The following is an 18,694-nucleotide window of genomic DNA, read 5'->3' as shown; positions in this document are numbered from 1 at the left end:
TATTGTAGTACGCACGCAAACGAGGATAGAGTGGTTGAGTGGGTTGAGAGGGTTGAGCGGGTTGAGCGGGTTGAGCGGGTTGAGCGTGTATCAGAGGAAGAAATATCAGAAAAAGTATGCATTTGCGTTAGTGCAGAAAAAGGCAGAGATACAGTGCTTGCTTTCAGTACTATTTTGTGCATTCAGAATATGATCATCCGAGCAACTACGATTATTGTGTAAACAAATATTCGAGCGAGTAAGCGGAGGCGCACTGTGCTGAAAGGGACCGCGTCTACTACAAAATCCTTTACACATTTCTACCATTTGCCTGAGAAAAATGTAATATGTGGCGAATTTTGGTACTAAAATTTGGAAAAGTACAAGCAGCAGCAACGCAAGAATATACCTTTCGGTCGCCTGTCGACTGAAGTGCCCTATTGTTGTTGCTGGAGCATTGTTGCTATTGTAAGCTGAAACTGCCTGCTATGACAAGCAAGCAATATTCTCAAAAACGGGAGTCGCGTCCTAAAAAAAATTACCGACGGATGGATGCTGGACGTTTTGCAGCATTTATTGTTAAGCGGTTCGCCATAATTGGTCTTCGACTCTATACCGCCCTACTTCGAGATCGGCAAAGTAGTAGAAACGATTGCTTTATAGAGGTACACTTAGGGGAAAAAATAGTAAAATCAATCAGAAACGTCAGCGAAAGTACTGTATAGTGGTAAATAATTAATTGAACTACGCGCATATTAACCATTTGCTGGCATTTGTACGATATATCGTACAAATTTTTTGGAATTGTTGACAATTTTTTATTTTTTATTGGAATGTTGCCACATGTCGAAAAGTGCATCTCATATTCAAAAGATCTTTTATCTTTTTAAAACAAAAGCTTTCAAAAATTGAAACAAAACGATTTTTTATAAATTTGCATTTTTAGTAGCATCTTTGCACACTGAGCTACAGCCAGACATATAAATGTGCTTTCAAATGTTAAATTTCAATCAACACTACAGCACGCGGTTCGTGCCCAAAAGTCTTGTTAATCAGCTTTACATAACCTTGTGACAAAGATCGGGGCTGGTAGGAAGGAGGCGGCTACATAATGGGTGAATCTAAATCGAGCACTGAATGTTTTCGGAGAGTGTCGCGAACATTTAGTTAGACGTATGGTCAGGGGCCGTCTATGATGCTTTGGGAATAGATTACTTTATTCATACTGGTTGTAAGGTAATTTGTTGCAGTTTGGTTGAGAGGAGCATTCTTTAAATCACAGCATCTATATTAAACGGGCTACAAAGGAGTGTAAAGAGAAATGTTACGAGTTCCATGAGAAAAACGTCAGGATCGGTTTTTCGCTTTGTTGAATTTTCTACCTCTGGGTTTAGCGATATAAGAAAATGCACTTAAAAAACAGTGTTGATCGGAGTTGCAGGCAGACTGAGACATTTAGAAGACTGTCAGAGCAGTATGCTTTATTATTGGCACCTAATGACAAACTGATACCTAGAATCTCTTATAGAGGCAAGTATGTCGCTATCTTACTTAAAAGAAATCAATGGATAGGTCCGGACACTTACTTGGGGAGCTCGAAAAAACTTCCCATCCTACGGCCCCTGGAATGAAAATGGTGCTGGAGCTGGATGGCATTTGTTCAGCAACTTCGGATGCTTTATTGCTTTAGCAATAATGACAAGGGCCTTCAAATGTGAAGTCTTAGTAATACTTTAAGTACCAGACTGGATAGTTGGCTAAAGATTGCGTGAGCACGAATTCAGGGTTAGACAGGCCTAAGAAACCGCTCCTTCGCAAGAATGACTGAACTCTGGTGCATGGTAGAAGGAGCTCAAATTTGTGTCGGTATCAGAACACTGTAATATGTAAGACACCTGCCTTTCCCTTTATTTTAAATCCTATTTATAAGTATTGAGTGCAATGAAAAATATGGCCTGTGTGCTTGAAAAATTTGTGTTTGGGTTATTTTGGCCGTCCACAAATGCATTCCTCCTATTCCATTTCCTTCTATACATTTGTATGACAATGCAAGACGTGAGCCATAAATGAGACGAGTAGCTCCGCCAAATACATGGACAATTTTTCTTTTAGCGCAAATAATTTGCCAATTTAATTCTTTGGAGATGACGATAATATTCACCCAATTAAATTCGAAAAAAACATTGCCGTTCATGGTCGCTGCGTGGTTCAGGATGAACATCCCAAACTCATAAAAAACTTTTCTTGCCCTGTTCTTAAATATTTAAGCTTTTGCTGTACATAAGTATGACTACCTAGATACATTGTTGCAAGAACATTTTACTCCGTATTGCCCACTGTACATTTGTACATGTTCCAAGTATACATTTTCATAATCTCCGCTAGGCTCAATGCAGTAATCAATACCCGTCGTACATAAAAATGGAATATCGATGACTTTAACAAACTCAGCTAATCTCCTGTGCAAAGTTATACAAGTAGAACTCGACAACCACTTCCTTCTCACTTATTTATGGAGAGTACAGAGCGATCGGTGGACCGGTCTTTGAGCTGCGGCTAGTACTTTGGTGCTAGTGATGATGAGTGCGATTTCATCTACTTTGTTGTTTCGTTGTGTTGAACTTTTTAAAAGCTCCAATCTTCCTGTCGGCGCAAGTGCGATCAGGGAAGAGCTAAGGAGAAGACCAATAAGATTGATTGATCAACAATTGCAAAGCACCACTGGACTTCGACAAGCCAAAAGCTTAATAAAATATTACATTCTGAAGAGATAAATGCTCTTTTAGAAACTGCCTACGAATGCGCAAAGTACATTAATTTTGCTTTATTATGGTAATTTTTGGCCGTCCTGTCATCATCTTTATTTGGAAAAACTAGTCTGCTTTCTACCTACCAAAAAAAAAGTTACCAAAGCATTGACTAGTTTTTGAGGGGAAGTAAGAATATGAATTAAACGCAACCAATGCTTGGTCTTTTAATCTCAATTCAGTATTCAGTATAACTATAGAGTGGTTTCCGTTGATCGTTAGGTGCCTTAATTTACTAAAACGAAATCACACAGCAGCCAAGAAAACTATGCTTGAGGATACAAATTGTAATCGAAATGCCGACTTGGAGTAGTAGTAGTGGTACACCTGCCAGTTGTTGTGTTCGATGTAGTGGAAGTTGTTGAGGCAACACTCACCGGTAAAAAAAAACATCGTTAATGTGCAGGCGTATAGATGATGCATCCCAAACTGCGTAGAAAGGTTTGCATACGAAATCCACAGGCCACTTAAACATCTAGGAAAGATATTGCTATGGCTGGCGTTATATGAAATTAAAAACGCCGAGAGAAGAATAATTGCTGCACACAGCAGTAACATAGAAGTAGCAGTGCATTGGAAAAGCAACAGGAGCTGAAAAGGCAAACAATGGTTCGCATGTGAATATGTTTGGACATACATATTGTATGTATATGCCCGTATGTGTAATGCATATACTATCATAATGGGTATCTGTATGCGAATTCGCCCTTGTCAGCTATGCTATTTTCGTTTTTACCCATAGACTGATTGGAGTCTGCATGAAAAGCAAAGCTTGTGTTGCTGCAAGGTTTCATTTTGATGCAGCTATCGAGTTGCCCGCATGCGAGTGTATTTTCTTGTTATTTTTTCATTTGCTTTTTAGTTGTTGCGTTAGCTGGCTCAATTTTCAGTTTTGCATTTTGAGTTATCATCACTCTGAGTTCGCTGTTTGCAGCTAGCTTTAAATTTTTCTGTTTGCTACTTTGCCTACAACCATATTGCGTATACGCACTGGCATCCATTGCGTCTACTTGTATGTATGTACATAAATATTAGTGTTGGGAAGTATCGAGTACTTTTGAGGATCGAGTTCTTTGGTATCGATACTTTTGAGGATCGCTTATTTTTGAGAGTACTAACTACTTTCCTAAAATATACACATGTTGGTAACATTTCAATATCACAAGCTGGCAGCACTTTATTCAAATTCATATATTTTTGATACCAAATTACGTCAAATGAATGGATTAACTTTACTGGGTAGAAGTACTGTACTTGAAAACTATTGAACCGTCAAATTGAGTACAATAATTTCTGTAAATCGATGGCTGAGTGGAAGATCGACCTATCTCGGCAACCAGTTCGAAAACGCTCTATCTCAAAAAACTTTTCAAGAACGTCCTACTTCAGAATTCGTTTCAGAAACGCCCTATCTCAGCTGCCGATTCAAAAAGGCCCTATATCAGCATATTTTCAATACATTTTGAAGTGAGATNTCCTACTTCAGAATTCGTTTCAGAACCGCCCTATCTCAGCTGCCGATTCAAAAAGGCCCTATATCAGCATATTTTCAATACATTTTGAAGTGAGATAGGGCGTTTTTGAACCAAATTTTGAGATAGGGTGTTTTTCAATTAAATTCTAAAATAGGGCGTTCTTTAAAAGTTTTTTGAGATAGAGCGTTTTCGAACTGGCTACCGAGATGGTCGATCTTTCACTCAGCCATCGAAATGTAAATAACACTCAGTACTTTTAAGTATCGACACTTAATACTTAGCATTTTGAACCGGTCCTTAGTCTATGTATCAAAGTGATGATTGGAACAGATTATTTTGAGTACTGAGTACTTTCGAGTTCTTTTAAGTTCTGAGTACTTTTGCGTTCTTTTCTAATTTCTGAGTACTTTCGAGTTCTTTTGTGAGCACTGAGTACTTTGGAGTACTTAGTATCGATTCTTTTAAAAAGCGGGTGCTGTCGATCCTTTTGAGAATCGAGGTCTAAGTACTTTTGGTATCGATACTGCCCAACACTAATATATATGTACCTGCCAGGTACTACCTGGATTGCGCCCAGCAATTTGCCACCAACCAAATTTTGCGTAATTTACAAGTTTCTGATTACTATTTGCATTTGTGTGTTATGCAAGTACTTTTTAATATGCTTGTTGGTGTTTGTTATTTTTGTTTGTAGGTTGTTGTTCCAACTTCAACGTAATTTTGCAAAATTGTGTTATGTTGTATGTCAAAAATGCCTGTCAAATCTAAGTAAACTTTGAAGTTTATTTTAAATTTACAAAGGAAAATGAAAGAGGTGAGTAGTTAAAAATATCTGTGTGTATATTAACAAACAGCAATAATGTTGTACCACAAGGCTTGATATGAAGGGTTTAGATTTATTAAATGGGTAGAAATTAAATTATATTTCCATTGGAACTCGTATGAGATATTTCTGTATGTAAAGCTCCCACTCTGATCAGTTGTCGTAATTTACAACATTATCTATAGTTTGTTGATTCATATACATACTAAGTTTGAAATTGATTGCACTGGTTTACAGCAAAAATGCACACTGATTCCGAGAATCGAGTTATTTTTTTTCCACGTATAGGTTTTTGAGATATTGAAATTTTTGTATTTACCCTAACCCAACTTTTCATCAAAAAACCAAAAAAAAAAGAATTATTAATTAATTTCTTAACCCAGTAAAATTTGATTAAATTGTTACAAAGAATTGGTACGTAAATATTTTTGACAATTAGGTCATGGATCCACAATCTTGCCCCTAAATTTCATATGAAAACATTCTGCCATCTTGGATTTTAGGTTTTTTTCCGATTTGCAAGCTTATTTTGCTTTTTTCGTAAACAATTGTTGAATACGAATTTGAAACGAATTTAATTTTCCACATTTCTTATAAAGAAGGTTTTCTAAAAAACTTTTGTTATTGAAAACAATTAGCAAAATCTGCGAAAAAAAATGTTATTGTCACGGTTTTCTCCATTTTAAAATACCAAATTTGTCGAGAATTTCATTCTCCACATCTTTTGTACGAACATTTTTTTTCGACGCTTAGATCACAACCGGAAATATGCCAAACCAAGCGATATAAGGGAAGCGGTGCTAAATTGATTTGCACATCATGTCAACCGGTACAATAAAAAGCCCAAAATTCTACAGGGCGGTTTACAAAGATAAAGGTCTCAAAATGATGACATGGGCGCCCCAATTGAAAGCAGTGTGCTCTTTTGTAAAATTCAACATATCATCTAAATTAACCGCAAATTAGTTTTTGCTTTACAACTTCTGTTTCCCTAATAGACATAACCGTGGTATAAAGCTCAATAGCAATACCAAAACAAATAAAATAACCTTAAGTGCGTCATTAAATCCGTTTTTTCTCTATTCATGCAAAATTATAATTTTGGTGTTTACAACGTTACTCGCGGCGACTACTCATTTCATAAAAAATCATTGTACAATTTCATTGGACTATTCACAACATTAATTTTTCGTAAAAGAACAGGCTTTAGTAAAAACGAAAAACATTTACTTACAACAAATCTGTTTCTTTATAAATTGTTTCACTGTAAAAGCTTGAATTTTTTCATTCACAAAGCAAAAATAAAATGAAAATATCTTTGGAAAATGACCTGATCTAGAAAAAGGGTATAGAGATCCGTAATCTACGACTAAAAATTAAATTCGAATGCTGCGACATTTTTTTTTTTTTGCCATTTCAAAACTTCCTACAGTATAGTCGAGTCGAGTCAACGAGCGACGGAAAAAGAGAATCGTTCATTGGGTAGGTGTCGAAAGCATTTCGTTAGGAATTTAGGATATTCTAAATGCTTATGTAAATAGAATTAAAGTATTTAAGATATGATTTATTTTGGATCGGTTTTCCGTCATCCCTCGTCAAATTTGGTTTGAAGACAAACCGGTTTCGGCGCTGTGCCAGCTTCAATGTCATTTTAACAACGCTTTTATCAACTTGCAATGTTGTGTGTCCAGAAACTTTCAATGTTGTGGATCCAGAAACTTTCAATGTTATGTGTCCGACACCATAAAACCTTTAGCTTTGAAAAGTTCCTATAAAAAAGCATAGTGCATAGGGCGACATCTGTAGTGAAAAGGGCGAGGTAGATGACAACTAGATGTCGCCCTATGTACTACGTTTGCTACAGCGGAAATAGACGNAAAAGTTATCAAAACAAATTCTATGGGACTGAGAAATATTATTTTCTACTTTTTAGTCCATTTATAAAATCGTTGTATATTAAAAAGTTTTTTTTATATTATTTATTTCGTTCTGAATAGTTCGTGTTTCCTTCCGCTTTTATGTATTCGTGTTACCATCTGTTTTGACTGTCATTAGGTCATGCATACCCATCTAATCATAGTAAAATGACAATTAAAACAGATAGTAACACGAATACATAAAAGCGGAAGGAAACACGAACTATTCAGAACGAAAAATTACACTGAATATGGCACAACACCGAAACCGGTTTGTCTCCAAACCAAAGGTGCAATCCCGTATTCCTCGGACTAAAACTAGTAAAACTGTCAAAAAATAAAAATTCGCTCAGAGCGAGAGAGTAACATTGAAAAGTACGGAATCGCTTTCTAGTAAAAAAAATGGTAACTTTTGTCAACTTCAACATAACCTCCAAATTTTGGTTGTAAATTTTTCCTTATTTTGTATGTAAACACTCTCAGCTCACACATGTAAATAACCAAAAATACTTTCAAATTCATTAGAATCCACTTAAACAAGTAATTAAATACTTTTCAACATGAATCAGCAGTGTGCACTTTTCTTTTGATTAGAATTTGGCTGCCAAACACACTACAGCTGATCGTTTAACACATTTACCAGAATTTACCAGCAAAAAATTCTCAGACTAAAACTGATAACTTCTGGCAGAGAGAGAACCGTATTTACTCTCTTTTTGGTCCTCTCAATAGTCAGAGAACCGATTACGGGATCGGTTTCCAGTAAAATCTGACTGAGTCTGACTTTTTCTGACTAGTCCGGACACGTACGGGATCGCAAGTCAAATTTGACAAAGGATGACGGAAAATCGTTCCACAATACATCATACTCCTACCCTGTCGGAAACACAAACAACCAAAAAGAAGTTATTTAGGAGATGCTTATTACTAGATACGTAGGTGTTTGACACTAAAGTACTTAAGTATTTAGTAGATTTCCATATACTAAAAGGATAAGAAAAAAGTGAATAGTCGGTTATTATTACCTTTTTATTTAAGAGGATTGAAAATATAATCAAATGCAAGATTGTCGGCATTTTTCGATACTTTTCAGATGTTTTTTCCCGACCTTCTTTTGTGGTTAGACACGATTAAGATTAAATCTAAGTTTAAGGATAAAGATTATAATTATGTTTAAGATAAAATGAAGATAAAGGTTATGACTAAAATTAAGATTATGATTAAAATTAGGAGTATGATTAATATTAAGATTAAAAGTAAGGATAAGGATTAAAATTAAGATTAATATAAAGATTTAGGTTAAGATTAAGACTGAGATTGAGATTTATATCACTGAGATCATTTCGGGATTTTCAGGACTTAACGAGGCTACTAGCGTCAGTAAATAGCGAAGCCAAGTTTAGTTCGTACAGGTTATCACGGTGCTTTAGCAATAAACCAGTGGCGGAACAAATCTTTAGGTAAACATACATGCAACCGGTATTTCGATAAAAATTTACAAACTAATTTGTGGAACACTCTTATGTATATGAATTTATTACAAGGTCTTTGACTTCACCACAGTTACCTCAATTTGATAACCCAGTGTTGAAATCTACAATGAAACCTTCATTAAGATTATACGATTATCCTATGTCAAAGTTTTAAAATTCGTTTTAATTATGCACACGAAAAACTGGTAAAAGCTATCAAAAGCACATAAAGCCCGTCAGCACACACATTTATGCACACATACACATACATATTTAAACACATATTTGAGGTATATGTACATATCAGGGTTGTTGCGAATATTTGCATTCGCATTCGCAACCGCGGGCTTCCGCATTAATTTTAACATTCGCATTCGCAATAATCAATGCGGAGCTTTTGCGAATGCGAATATTGTGCAAGTGCAAACTAAATGACAAATTGTAGCCAATATTTTTGTCTGTGGTCGTATTGGCAGTATTTGTGTAACAAAACTGGTCGAATGTCATATTTATCAACTTTGATAAAAATGTCTTTAATGATATTATTTCTTATTATTTCCTAAGGTAGTCGTACAAGTTCCCACTTCTGCTTAACGCTTGACGTACGTCAAAGATAACGTAGTCCTTTTATTATTTGTTTTCTGAGCTTGAAATACCTGCATTGGTTTCTTTCTTTATTATGATATTCGTTTCAATAATTTCAAATGGGGCTCTTTGGGAAATTTATTTTTAGCAAACATTTTAAAAACAGTAATTTTGTTTACTTGTGGGGCCATATTTTTTTCATAGGGACATACATTGGATCCTTGGATAAAAACTGCTATGGTAAAACTGTCCCCCTACGTCTCCCTTCTTTGCTGTTCAAATTCAAAGAGCAAGCTCCTTCAATAGGGATTTCCAGCAGAAATCATCAACGTCTGACTACAAAGAGAATCGATGCTAAAATAATTAAAAAGTTACAGGTCTGACCTTAAATTATATAAGAATTACGTGACTTGCTGAGATCGTAACTATCGGGGTGGTTTTTTTAAAGATAACGATTCCGCTGGCAGCCACGACTTTGAAAACAGAATTTTGATCAAAATTTCTATAATAATTTATTTTCCATATCCACCTATTTAGGACGCTATAAGCACAAAGTTTTCAAACCACAGAAGAAAGTATTAAAAATGAATTACAAAAAAAAAAAAACGAAAAACGCTGATAAAGTTACAGATTCCCCAAATTCTGAAATAGCCAAAGGAATGAGAATGAAGAATTCTAACACATCTGGTTTGGCTTGTAAGCGCTGTTTAAACAACGATCTCGCCATTAGCTAGCTGTTAATTGTTTCTTAAAAATACTTGACATCCGCATTCGCATTCCGCATTCGCAACATCCCTAGTACATATGTAGAACATTGCGTCGTACGTTAGAGCAGAAAATTCGTCGGCTTACATCAGCTTGTAAAATAGGTATACTATAAAAAGTTGCATACTTAAATAAACGCGCTAAGCGTTTTAACGGCTTGAGGTTGGTCGTTTGTTTGTTTATTTCTATTTTGTTGTTTTTTTTTTTTTGCATGAAGCGGTTTAAAATGGCAGTAATACGGCAACAGCTCCACTGAAATCTTTAAAGCCAACAACCATGCCACAGTTCAGCCCAAATCAAAAGCGTAGCATAAGCAGGCGATGAATTGGCAAACCCCACCCAAATGGGTGGTCGAATTTTATTGAAAAAAAAACACATACACAACTAAAAAAGTAGCAAATAAGCAACAATAATAAAGCGCAAGTCGATGCTCGATGCTGGAATGTTGGGAATGCGCGTTACAAACTAAAAAAAATAGGCACTTGAGCTATTTAAAAAGGGTAAAAATGTACGGGTCAGGCTAAAAGCGCCTGTGTGAATGCTACATTTCGTAAACTGTAGTCTGTTTTGTGTGTGTGTATTAAAACACTCTTTTTGGAAATTCATAAACGCTACATCAGAATATTGTTATTTGTGATAAAAAAGAGACGCTTTTTTTTAGTTTTTTTAGAAGTCGCGCTGGTCGGTATTTTATAAAAACGCTGATGTTCCTAATTTTTTTTTATTTTTGTGACATGTTAAAATGCAGCTAAAAATGTGGCTTTTACATATAATTACTCTGGTATTATTGTGGAACATTCCCTTAATTACACACCTGTCTTGGATGGTTAGAATGGGCCAAATGCCCGAAAATATGCTCTCGAAAAGAGACTAGTAAAATTGAAACGTTGATACTGAACGATTTACGCGTTGTCATGGGTTGGAACTTGTTATCAGGTAGTTTCTGGGGTTGCTAATTAGGAATCTGAAGTCAGTTTTACAAAATTCAAAATGGCGGATCCAAAATGGCGATTAATTATTTTTTTTTAATTATTGGATTTGTTCGAAAACCGGCACTCGAGAGTATTTGGGTTCGCCGATTACGAATCTGAAGTCAATTTTTTTAAATTCAAAATGGCGGATCCAAAATGGCGATTAATTATTTTTTTTTAATTATTGGATTTGTTCGAAAACCGGCACTCGAGAGTATTTGGGTTCGCCGATTACGAATCTGAAGTCAATTTTTTTAAATTCAAAATGGCGGATCCAAAATGGCGATTAATTTTTTTTTAATTATTGGATTTGTTCGAAAACCGGCACTCGAGAGTATTTGGGTTCGCCGATTACGAATCTGAAGTCAATTTTTTTAAATTCAAAATGGCGGATCCAATATGGTGATCAAATTAAAAAAAAAAAATACTAAAATCAAAACGTTGGTACTGAACGTTTTAAGCATTGTCAAGGGTTAAAACTCGTTTCCAGTGAGTTTCTAGGCTTGCTGATTATGAATCTGTTTTCAGATTTCCACAATTCAAAATAGTGGACCCAAAATGGCGACCAACTTTAAAAAAAATTATTGGATNAACGAATCTGACGTCAGATTTTCAAAATTCAAAATGCATAATTATATGCAAAAACCACATTTTTACCTGAATTTTAACATGTCAAGAAAATAAAAAAATGAGAACATCAGCGTTTTTATAAAAAAACTTACCAGCGTGACCTCTAAAAAAACTTTTCTTTCAAAATAAAAAAAAAACACGTTTCTCTTTGTTTATCACAAATAACAATAATTTGATGTAGCGTTTATCAATTTCCAAAAATTATTATTTTTGAACCACTCTAGTGTGTATGTTTGCATGTGTGTTCATGTGCGCGTGTCACTGCAGTTTAGACTATTTTTTGTGTAAAAAATTTACTATAAATGGATATGTGTATGTATGTATATGTAAGCATTTTATGTGTTCATTTCCATTTTCCAAAAAGATCGATGCGAAAATTACTCTGTTGGCCGTTGCCCGTTGCCAGTTGTTGTACGAGTATCGTTTCTTTCCCTGCAGCGTTCAGCCTTAGCACAGTTTCGCAAGTTGCTACAATTGCTGAATTATTGTCCACATTTTTTATGCTGTGCAATGACGATCTGCTTGCTTCTTCGGCATGGCTTACATTACGGCTAAAATATGCACACACACAAAAAATGAATTTGCACACCAACAAATAACAACCGTTTATTTGTTCAAAAATGTGCGCTCGAATGCAGCTGCTCTTGCCATTAACTATGGATGTGTTTCGGGTCAAAGTTTCTGGTAAATTAAAATGAAAATTTTTAACCGAAATTTATGCGTGCTCTAAGAAAATATTTTCGCATAGTTAAGGCATTTGCCTGTAAGTATTCTTTTATGCACACGCACACATAAATATATGAATTCTTTATAAAGTATTGTGCATTTCTATAAAAGTAAAGAGATGTTGAAATTGTACGAACATAAAATTATATAGCTTTCATGAAAGGGTTTATCGGTGTTTCTGCGGAAATTTACACCTTTCTGCCGCATCTTTGTTGAATAAACAGTGCAAAGGCGTATATTTATAGGTAAGTGGATTTCACTGTAAGTAATTTGAAAAGCAAGAAATCTTGAAGGCTGCAAGCATAGCTTTGTGGTTTGTTGAAGTGCCTTTTCGGCAAAAGAGAATATTGCTTTTCAAAGTAATTTTTAATTTCATATGTGTAGGTTTAATGATATTAGTGTGTGCGTGAGTAGCCATATACATATTTACATACTCTGCGCAAAATCTCCTACTAGTTAATGGGATAGCTCGTTTATGCATCAGCAACTAAAGAAATAAGCCTGTAAAAAAATGCGAAGTTAGGGGATGCAATTATTTCGCCTAAATTTAAGCAAAAATAAGATGTTTTATAAGGAGAAATCCTATTTTTATTTTGCATTCTTTAGCCATTGATGAACAAATTAAATGACTGGGTTTTTAAGTTTTTCTGTTGTGGGTCCTTTGTATTTTCTTCGGTTCTTTCAGACCATGCATAACCTACCAACTCTTTGGCAATTTTAAGATTTGTTTTGAAGGTTCTTCTTGCACTTTTTTGGTATTATTTCGGGACTTGGTTAATTTTTTCACCACTTTTCAGGTTCATTAGATTTGTTTTTTACCTTTCGGTATTTGTCTTGACATTTCGGTTATTTATTCTGATAACTCGACATTCAATTACGACGTTTCGCATTCGTTGGGAATTCTCAGATTCCACATTTTTTTATTCACTAAAGCAAAATATTAAACGAAAATTCGACTACTTACTTGCCGTGCAAAAGTTTTAGGAAAATTTACCCTTAAAAAACTACGAACGTTCATGCATACATACATATCGTTACCTAAAGGTGAAAAGGTGACAAGCCCATTTATGAAGTGAAACTTCTTTAACGGCAATTAGTTCGTTGAGGGTAAATTGGGAAACTCAATTTGGAACGAAAACAAGTGCTTCTTAAAAGGTTTTAATTTGACATACAATTCGTGAACAGCATGTAAAAAATCGCAAGCAGTGGTAATTTCAAAAAGATTTTCTTAATTTTAGAGAAATTGACAGTTGATTTGTCAACTGTCAACTGCCAAGCTGTATATTTTATGGCATACTAAGTAAAACAGAGAACGTACATACATTGATGAAGAAAACGATAAAGGCAAAGGTAAAAATAAAAACAAAAATCAAGATGCAGAAAGATAAATGCAAAAATGGAGATTATAGTAGATTTGAAACCTTTACTTATATAAGTGCAAAGAGGAAGGAGAATATATATGTATGTAGATGAAGAAAATAATAAATATAAAGCTAAAGATAAAGATATATATTATGAAAAAGATGAGGATGAAGATACCGATAAAAGTATAGATGAAGATGGCGGAAGAAAGACTAATATAAAGGTAATGAGATTTTCGGGATTCTCGGGACTGAATCAGGATTTTCAATACTATTTCGGTATTCTCGGGACTATTTCGAGATTTTCGAGACTATTTCGAAAATTTCGAAACATTTATCGATATTGTTTTCGATATACATATCGGTATTGTTATCAACGTAATAATGCGTTTTGTTTTCGATATATTTATAGACACTTCTGTCGATGTAGTAATCGATAATTTTATCGATATAAAAACCCGTATATTGTTTTTGGTATATTTATGAACATATTTTTATCTACATACATTGTTATTGATATATTTATCAACATATTTCTCGATACTGTTTTCGATATAATAATCCATTGGTTATCGATTTTTTATCGATATTGTTATCGATAATTCTTCCGATTTTGTTACCGATATTTTATTCGATTTTGTTATCGATATATTTATGGATATTTTTATAGATATTAGAACGAAAAAACATAAAATATAACTGTAAGCATATATGATTATATTAACTAGCCTTTCGTTTTATTCACAATATTGAAACACTGAAATGCGTATGTATATATGTATATATATTGGTTATGAAACAAACTAAGTATGTACATATCTAACGTAGTAAGTGTGATCCAGGCGCACTTACTTTTTTTGAAATTGTTCAGGAGAGACGAAAAATAGATGCAGTTTTGTTTTACCTGTCATTCGGCATCAAAAACTAAATTAAAAAAAATGGACTCGTAAATTAAATTATATGGAGCTATTTGAATTTTGTCTTCCCTCTGCCCCCTCAAATTTGTTTGGTGCAAATAAAAAAACAAATGCTTCGAAAAAACTTTTAAATCTTATGTACTATACATTCTTGTGCATTTTGTTCTCTAGTATCTAATAAAGTATCTACTTACCTGATTTAACAACAACATCCCTGGAAACGATTGTGCCCACAGCATTACTGCCACAAAATGGTATACCGACCAATGAACATCTTGCCGGAACTCTTCCGCTTGGAATGGTAGGAAATAAAGCGAACCATGAACCAAGCTGTGAAAAAAGATTATATTAACTTAAGTAAGTTAAAGCAAAATGAATTAAAAAGAGAAAAAGTTTATTTGAGAAGAGCGTTTAATTAAGAAAAAGCATTTCAAGTTTTTTAAACCTAGAAGGATTGCAGGGTAAAGGTATTCAAAATTTATTATATAACACCCACATCTTGTTGAGAAATACCAAAGGCATGGCGATCTGTTGCAAAATACTTGAGTGATACGAACCACAATCGACGGACAAAAGATAAATAAAAACCAAGAGCTATTGGCAGTCATCAAAGAGCCATCCACTATACCGGGCATAGGGGCAGTGTTGCCATGTTGACGATTTGGTCGTCATTTTGAATTTGTTTGTCATTTGACAATTTCTTTTGCCCAATGACAATTTTTCTTTATGTGCAAATTTGGTTGGTTCCCAACTTTGCAGACATTTACACAGACAACAAAAAATTGCAGTGTAAACACTTGTATATCATTTCTGCTAATACATATTTTTCGTATCTAAGTTATACCATGTAGCAGCACTAACAGTATTTGTCGATAAGTAGTTTTCTCCTTTGTTTCATCACTATTTGTGTAGTTTTGGGGGTCAATTTCGTAGTTTCTGCGTTATTTACTGATACATGTTTTATTGAGCGAAGGAAATTATGAATAAGTTATTTAGCAAATCTTGTAAGAATGAACAGTGTTTAATGCACATGGTGAAGTTGCAGTTGGCAAATACTTGACTTGTTAAAAGGAAATGGTTGTTCTTGTTTTGGGTTTTATCGAAACACCGATATAGTTAAAATTTTCAAAAATGAAATGTAGCATTAAAAATTTTACCTGATTAAAGCTTAGTACGCAGTTCTCAAGAAATTCGAAATATGCATATAGCATCACAAACAAGAAATGAAAAATAAATGTTTTTCTATACAAATTTCTTCAATCAGTCTGAAGATCTTAACGCTCGTATATTTAGTTCGTCAAGAAAATTTACACCAGCGAAAAAGTTCTTTTTCAAGCAACAAAAATAATGAAACAAATTCTTGTGATTTTTCTAGAAAGCTGTAAAACATAACATGTACTAGAGAAAAACTTTTTGGCAAAAACAAATGTTATACCACTTATCCAAAGTTTCACTAATTAGTTTTAAATTTATCAGTCTGTTAAAATTTAAAATGTTTAATTTTCCGAACAAAATTGTGTAATTTAAAATTTTAACAGGCTGATAAATTTAAAATTGATTAGTGCAGCCGGGCATTAATGATCTCAAAATTAAGATGAAAATGCGATTTTATAGCAAATAAAAATATTTTTGTCAATGTTTTTGTGGCTTGTTAACATTTTATTTTTTTAATATTTTTATTGAGCTTTGTACCACGATTGTTTATTAGGAAAAATTGAAAAAGCGACAAAGTCTAAGCGGTAGAAGTTATAGCACTATTTCGGAGATCACACCACATCTCCTCATCAGACTTCTTTTTTTCTAGACTTCAGCAACAACAGTTTACGGGATGTACATAGCTCAGTGGTTAACGCTTCTGACTTTGAACATCGAATTCGCAGGTTCGATCCCTGCTGAAGTCTAGAAAAAAGAAGTCTGATGAGGAGATGTGGTGATCTCCGAAATAGTGCTATAACTTCTACCGCTTAGACTTTGTTGCTTTTTCAATTTTTCCTAATAAACAATCGTGGTACAAAGCTCAATAAAAATAATAAAAATATTTTTGTTAAAAGTAATGTCAATTTTAAAAATTCGTAAGGAAGTTAAACTTTTTATTTTTACGTATATCAATCACAAAAAAACCAAAAGAGCTTCCTGGTTCTGTTAATTTTAATTTTTTATATGTTGACCATTTTTACAATGACGAATTTTGAGAACCAAACTGACAATTTCTCATTTCAGTGACCTGGCAACACTGGATACGGGTGGGAAACAATGAAATTTTCTTACCGCAAAAAAAAAGATTCCGGCACGAATATTTTTATATTTACATGAACTCATAGATACCCACAGCGTCTTGGCGCGTTTTTGTTGCTCCATCGTTTGCTGCACATGGAGCGTTGTTGACTTTACATTGTCCTCGATGCGGCATTGTACTCGACGCCAAGCCATGAAATAAAATGCGAAGTTGCTATATTGTCTGACCGTCCGTTAATCTTCCTGACCAACAACACCCTTCATTTGTCTGGAGTTGGTAGCTGAGAGCCCCACCCGCCTGCCTTGATTCTACTTCTTTCGTGCTTTATTTACTTTCTCCTGCTGTCCACTCTTCCTTCTACTCTTCTCCATTCGTTCCTTCGTTGCTACAGTAGTATCGAAATAACACGGGCCAGACAGCCAGCTTGCGACCCGGCGAGGCAGCCACCAATGGCGGAAGTTTGGTTCAAGTGGTTATTGATTGAATTTGTTCGAAACTGACTCAGTCACTGCTCCTGCAGATCATTGTTGCTGCTATTGTCATTTTGTTGCTTTTGTGTTTGATTTCTAGTGGCATTTATTTCGCCTTATGTATAAGCACTTATGTATTTACTTACATATATGTGAACTGTGTATTGTGTGCGTCGGTTGTGCTGCTCTTGTTTCGAGTTTAGAGCAATCTTGAAGGGCCTTCCCCAATGTTTTATTCTAGCGCATGCAATGGTAGGCTGTCATTCTACTGGTATCAAAGTGTACTTAAAGTTTAAAGCAATTTTAGTTATTTATTTATGTATAAGAGAAAGCTTGTCGAGGCTCATTTCGAGTAACCACTACAAATACACTTACTAGGGAAATGAATTCAATAAAGTATATCGTCAGTATAAGACAGCGTCGCTGATATTCAAAAAAGCCACAACTAACTAAAAATTTGTATTACCTATAACGATGTGGGGACTTATAATCAGCGTTGCCATTTTAGCCGTTTTCCGGCTAGATTTAGCCGGTATTGATAGCAACTAGCCGGAGAAAATTCGATCTAGCCGGCAGCCGATTTGTTAGCCGGTTTGTAAAAAAAAGTTAGCCGTTTTTAGCCGATTTTACTATTTGCTTAATTTTCAGGTGCAAAAAGTAAACAAGTTGTTCGAAAGCAATAATGCAGACCCAATGAAGATTTTTAATGAACTCAATGTTTTATTTTCGCATCTATGCTCCCTAGTGGTTATTAGCGCGGACACATTTGATCCTATATGCTCCCCGTTGGAACCATACCTTGCTCCATTTCCTCAGTTTTATCACAGTTTTGAAGAGTATTTAAAAACAAAAGTAAGCACAAACGCTTTTGACCACGAAGCCGAGAAAATAATTCGAGAAAATGGTCGCTATTTTATTATCACTTTAATAAAGGAATTACGCCAACGCCTCCCTACAAATATTGCCACACTAAAAAAAATTGACTTTTTTCGGTTGGAAATGCATTAAGAGTAATTAAACCAAAAGTATTTGTTCAACTACAGCAACAAAAACACAAATATAATGCCGACGAAATAACATCCATAGAGATGCAATGGCAACGGTTAACGTTACATACCTGGAGTAATTTAGACTCAACTGTAAAATTTTGGGCCGAAGTTTATCAAATTCGAAATGCTCTAGGAGAAAACCCTTTTTCTGACCTTTGCAACCTAGTTTTTAGTTTTCTTGTTTTGCCTATAAGTAATGCAGAAGTAGAGCGAATATTTAGTTCAATGAATATAATAAAAACTAAGCAAAGAAATCCAATGTGCGTTAAAACGTTAAACGCTATTTTATATATAAGATACGGTTTAAAACGTGAAGAAAAATGCTGCCATAATTTTACTGTAGATGACGATCTCTTAAAATTAATGAATTCAGGTGATATATACAATAGTGATTCATTTGATGATGAGGAATATACACTCGATATAAATTAATGGTGTTAACTAGTCTTTCGTTTCTTGCGATTTATTTAAATAAAGCATGTGAATTTTCACTAAAACATTTTAGCCGTTTT

General features: G+C 34.4%; 1 protein-coding gene across 1 annotated transcript in view; it reads right to left on the bottom strand.

The window, feature by feature from the left end:
* The window catches only part of LOC108358085 (uncharacterized), a 53,020-nt gene extending 36,163 nt beyond the window's left edge, over positions 1-16,857 (bottom strand). Inside the window, exons 1-2 of the mRNA XM_017609232.1 lie at positions 16,753-16,857; positions 14,622-14,757 (exon numbers count right to left, since the gene is read on the bottom strand). Of these exons, the coding sequence (XP_017464721.1) occupies positions 14,622-14,757; positions 16,753-16,857 (241 nt within the window). The remainder of the gene's footprint in view (positions 1-14,621; positions 14,758-16,752) is intronic.
* Between the last annotated feature and the right edge of the window lie 1,837 nt (positions 16,858-18,694).

Source organism: Rhagoletis zephyria, unplaced genomic scaffold (assembly GCF_001687245.7).
Source record: "Rhagoletis zephyria isolate East Lansing unplaced genomic scaffold, Rhagoletis_zephyria_1.1 Rzeph_scaffold_00009, whole genome shotgun sequence".
Taxonomy (NCBI): Eukaryota; Metazoa; Arthropoda; class Insecta; order Diptera; family Tephritidae; genus Rhagoletis; species Rhagoletis zephyria.
Note: the sequence above shows the minus strand (reverse complement) of the source record. Positions and strands in the feature narration are given on the sequence as shown.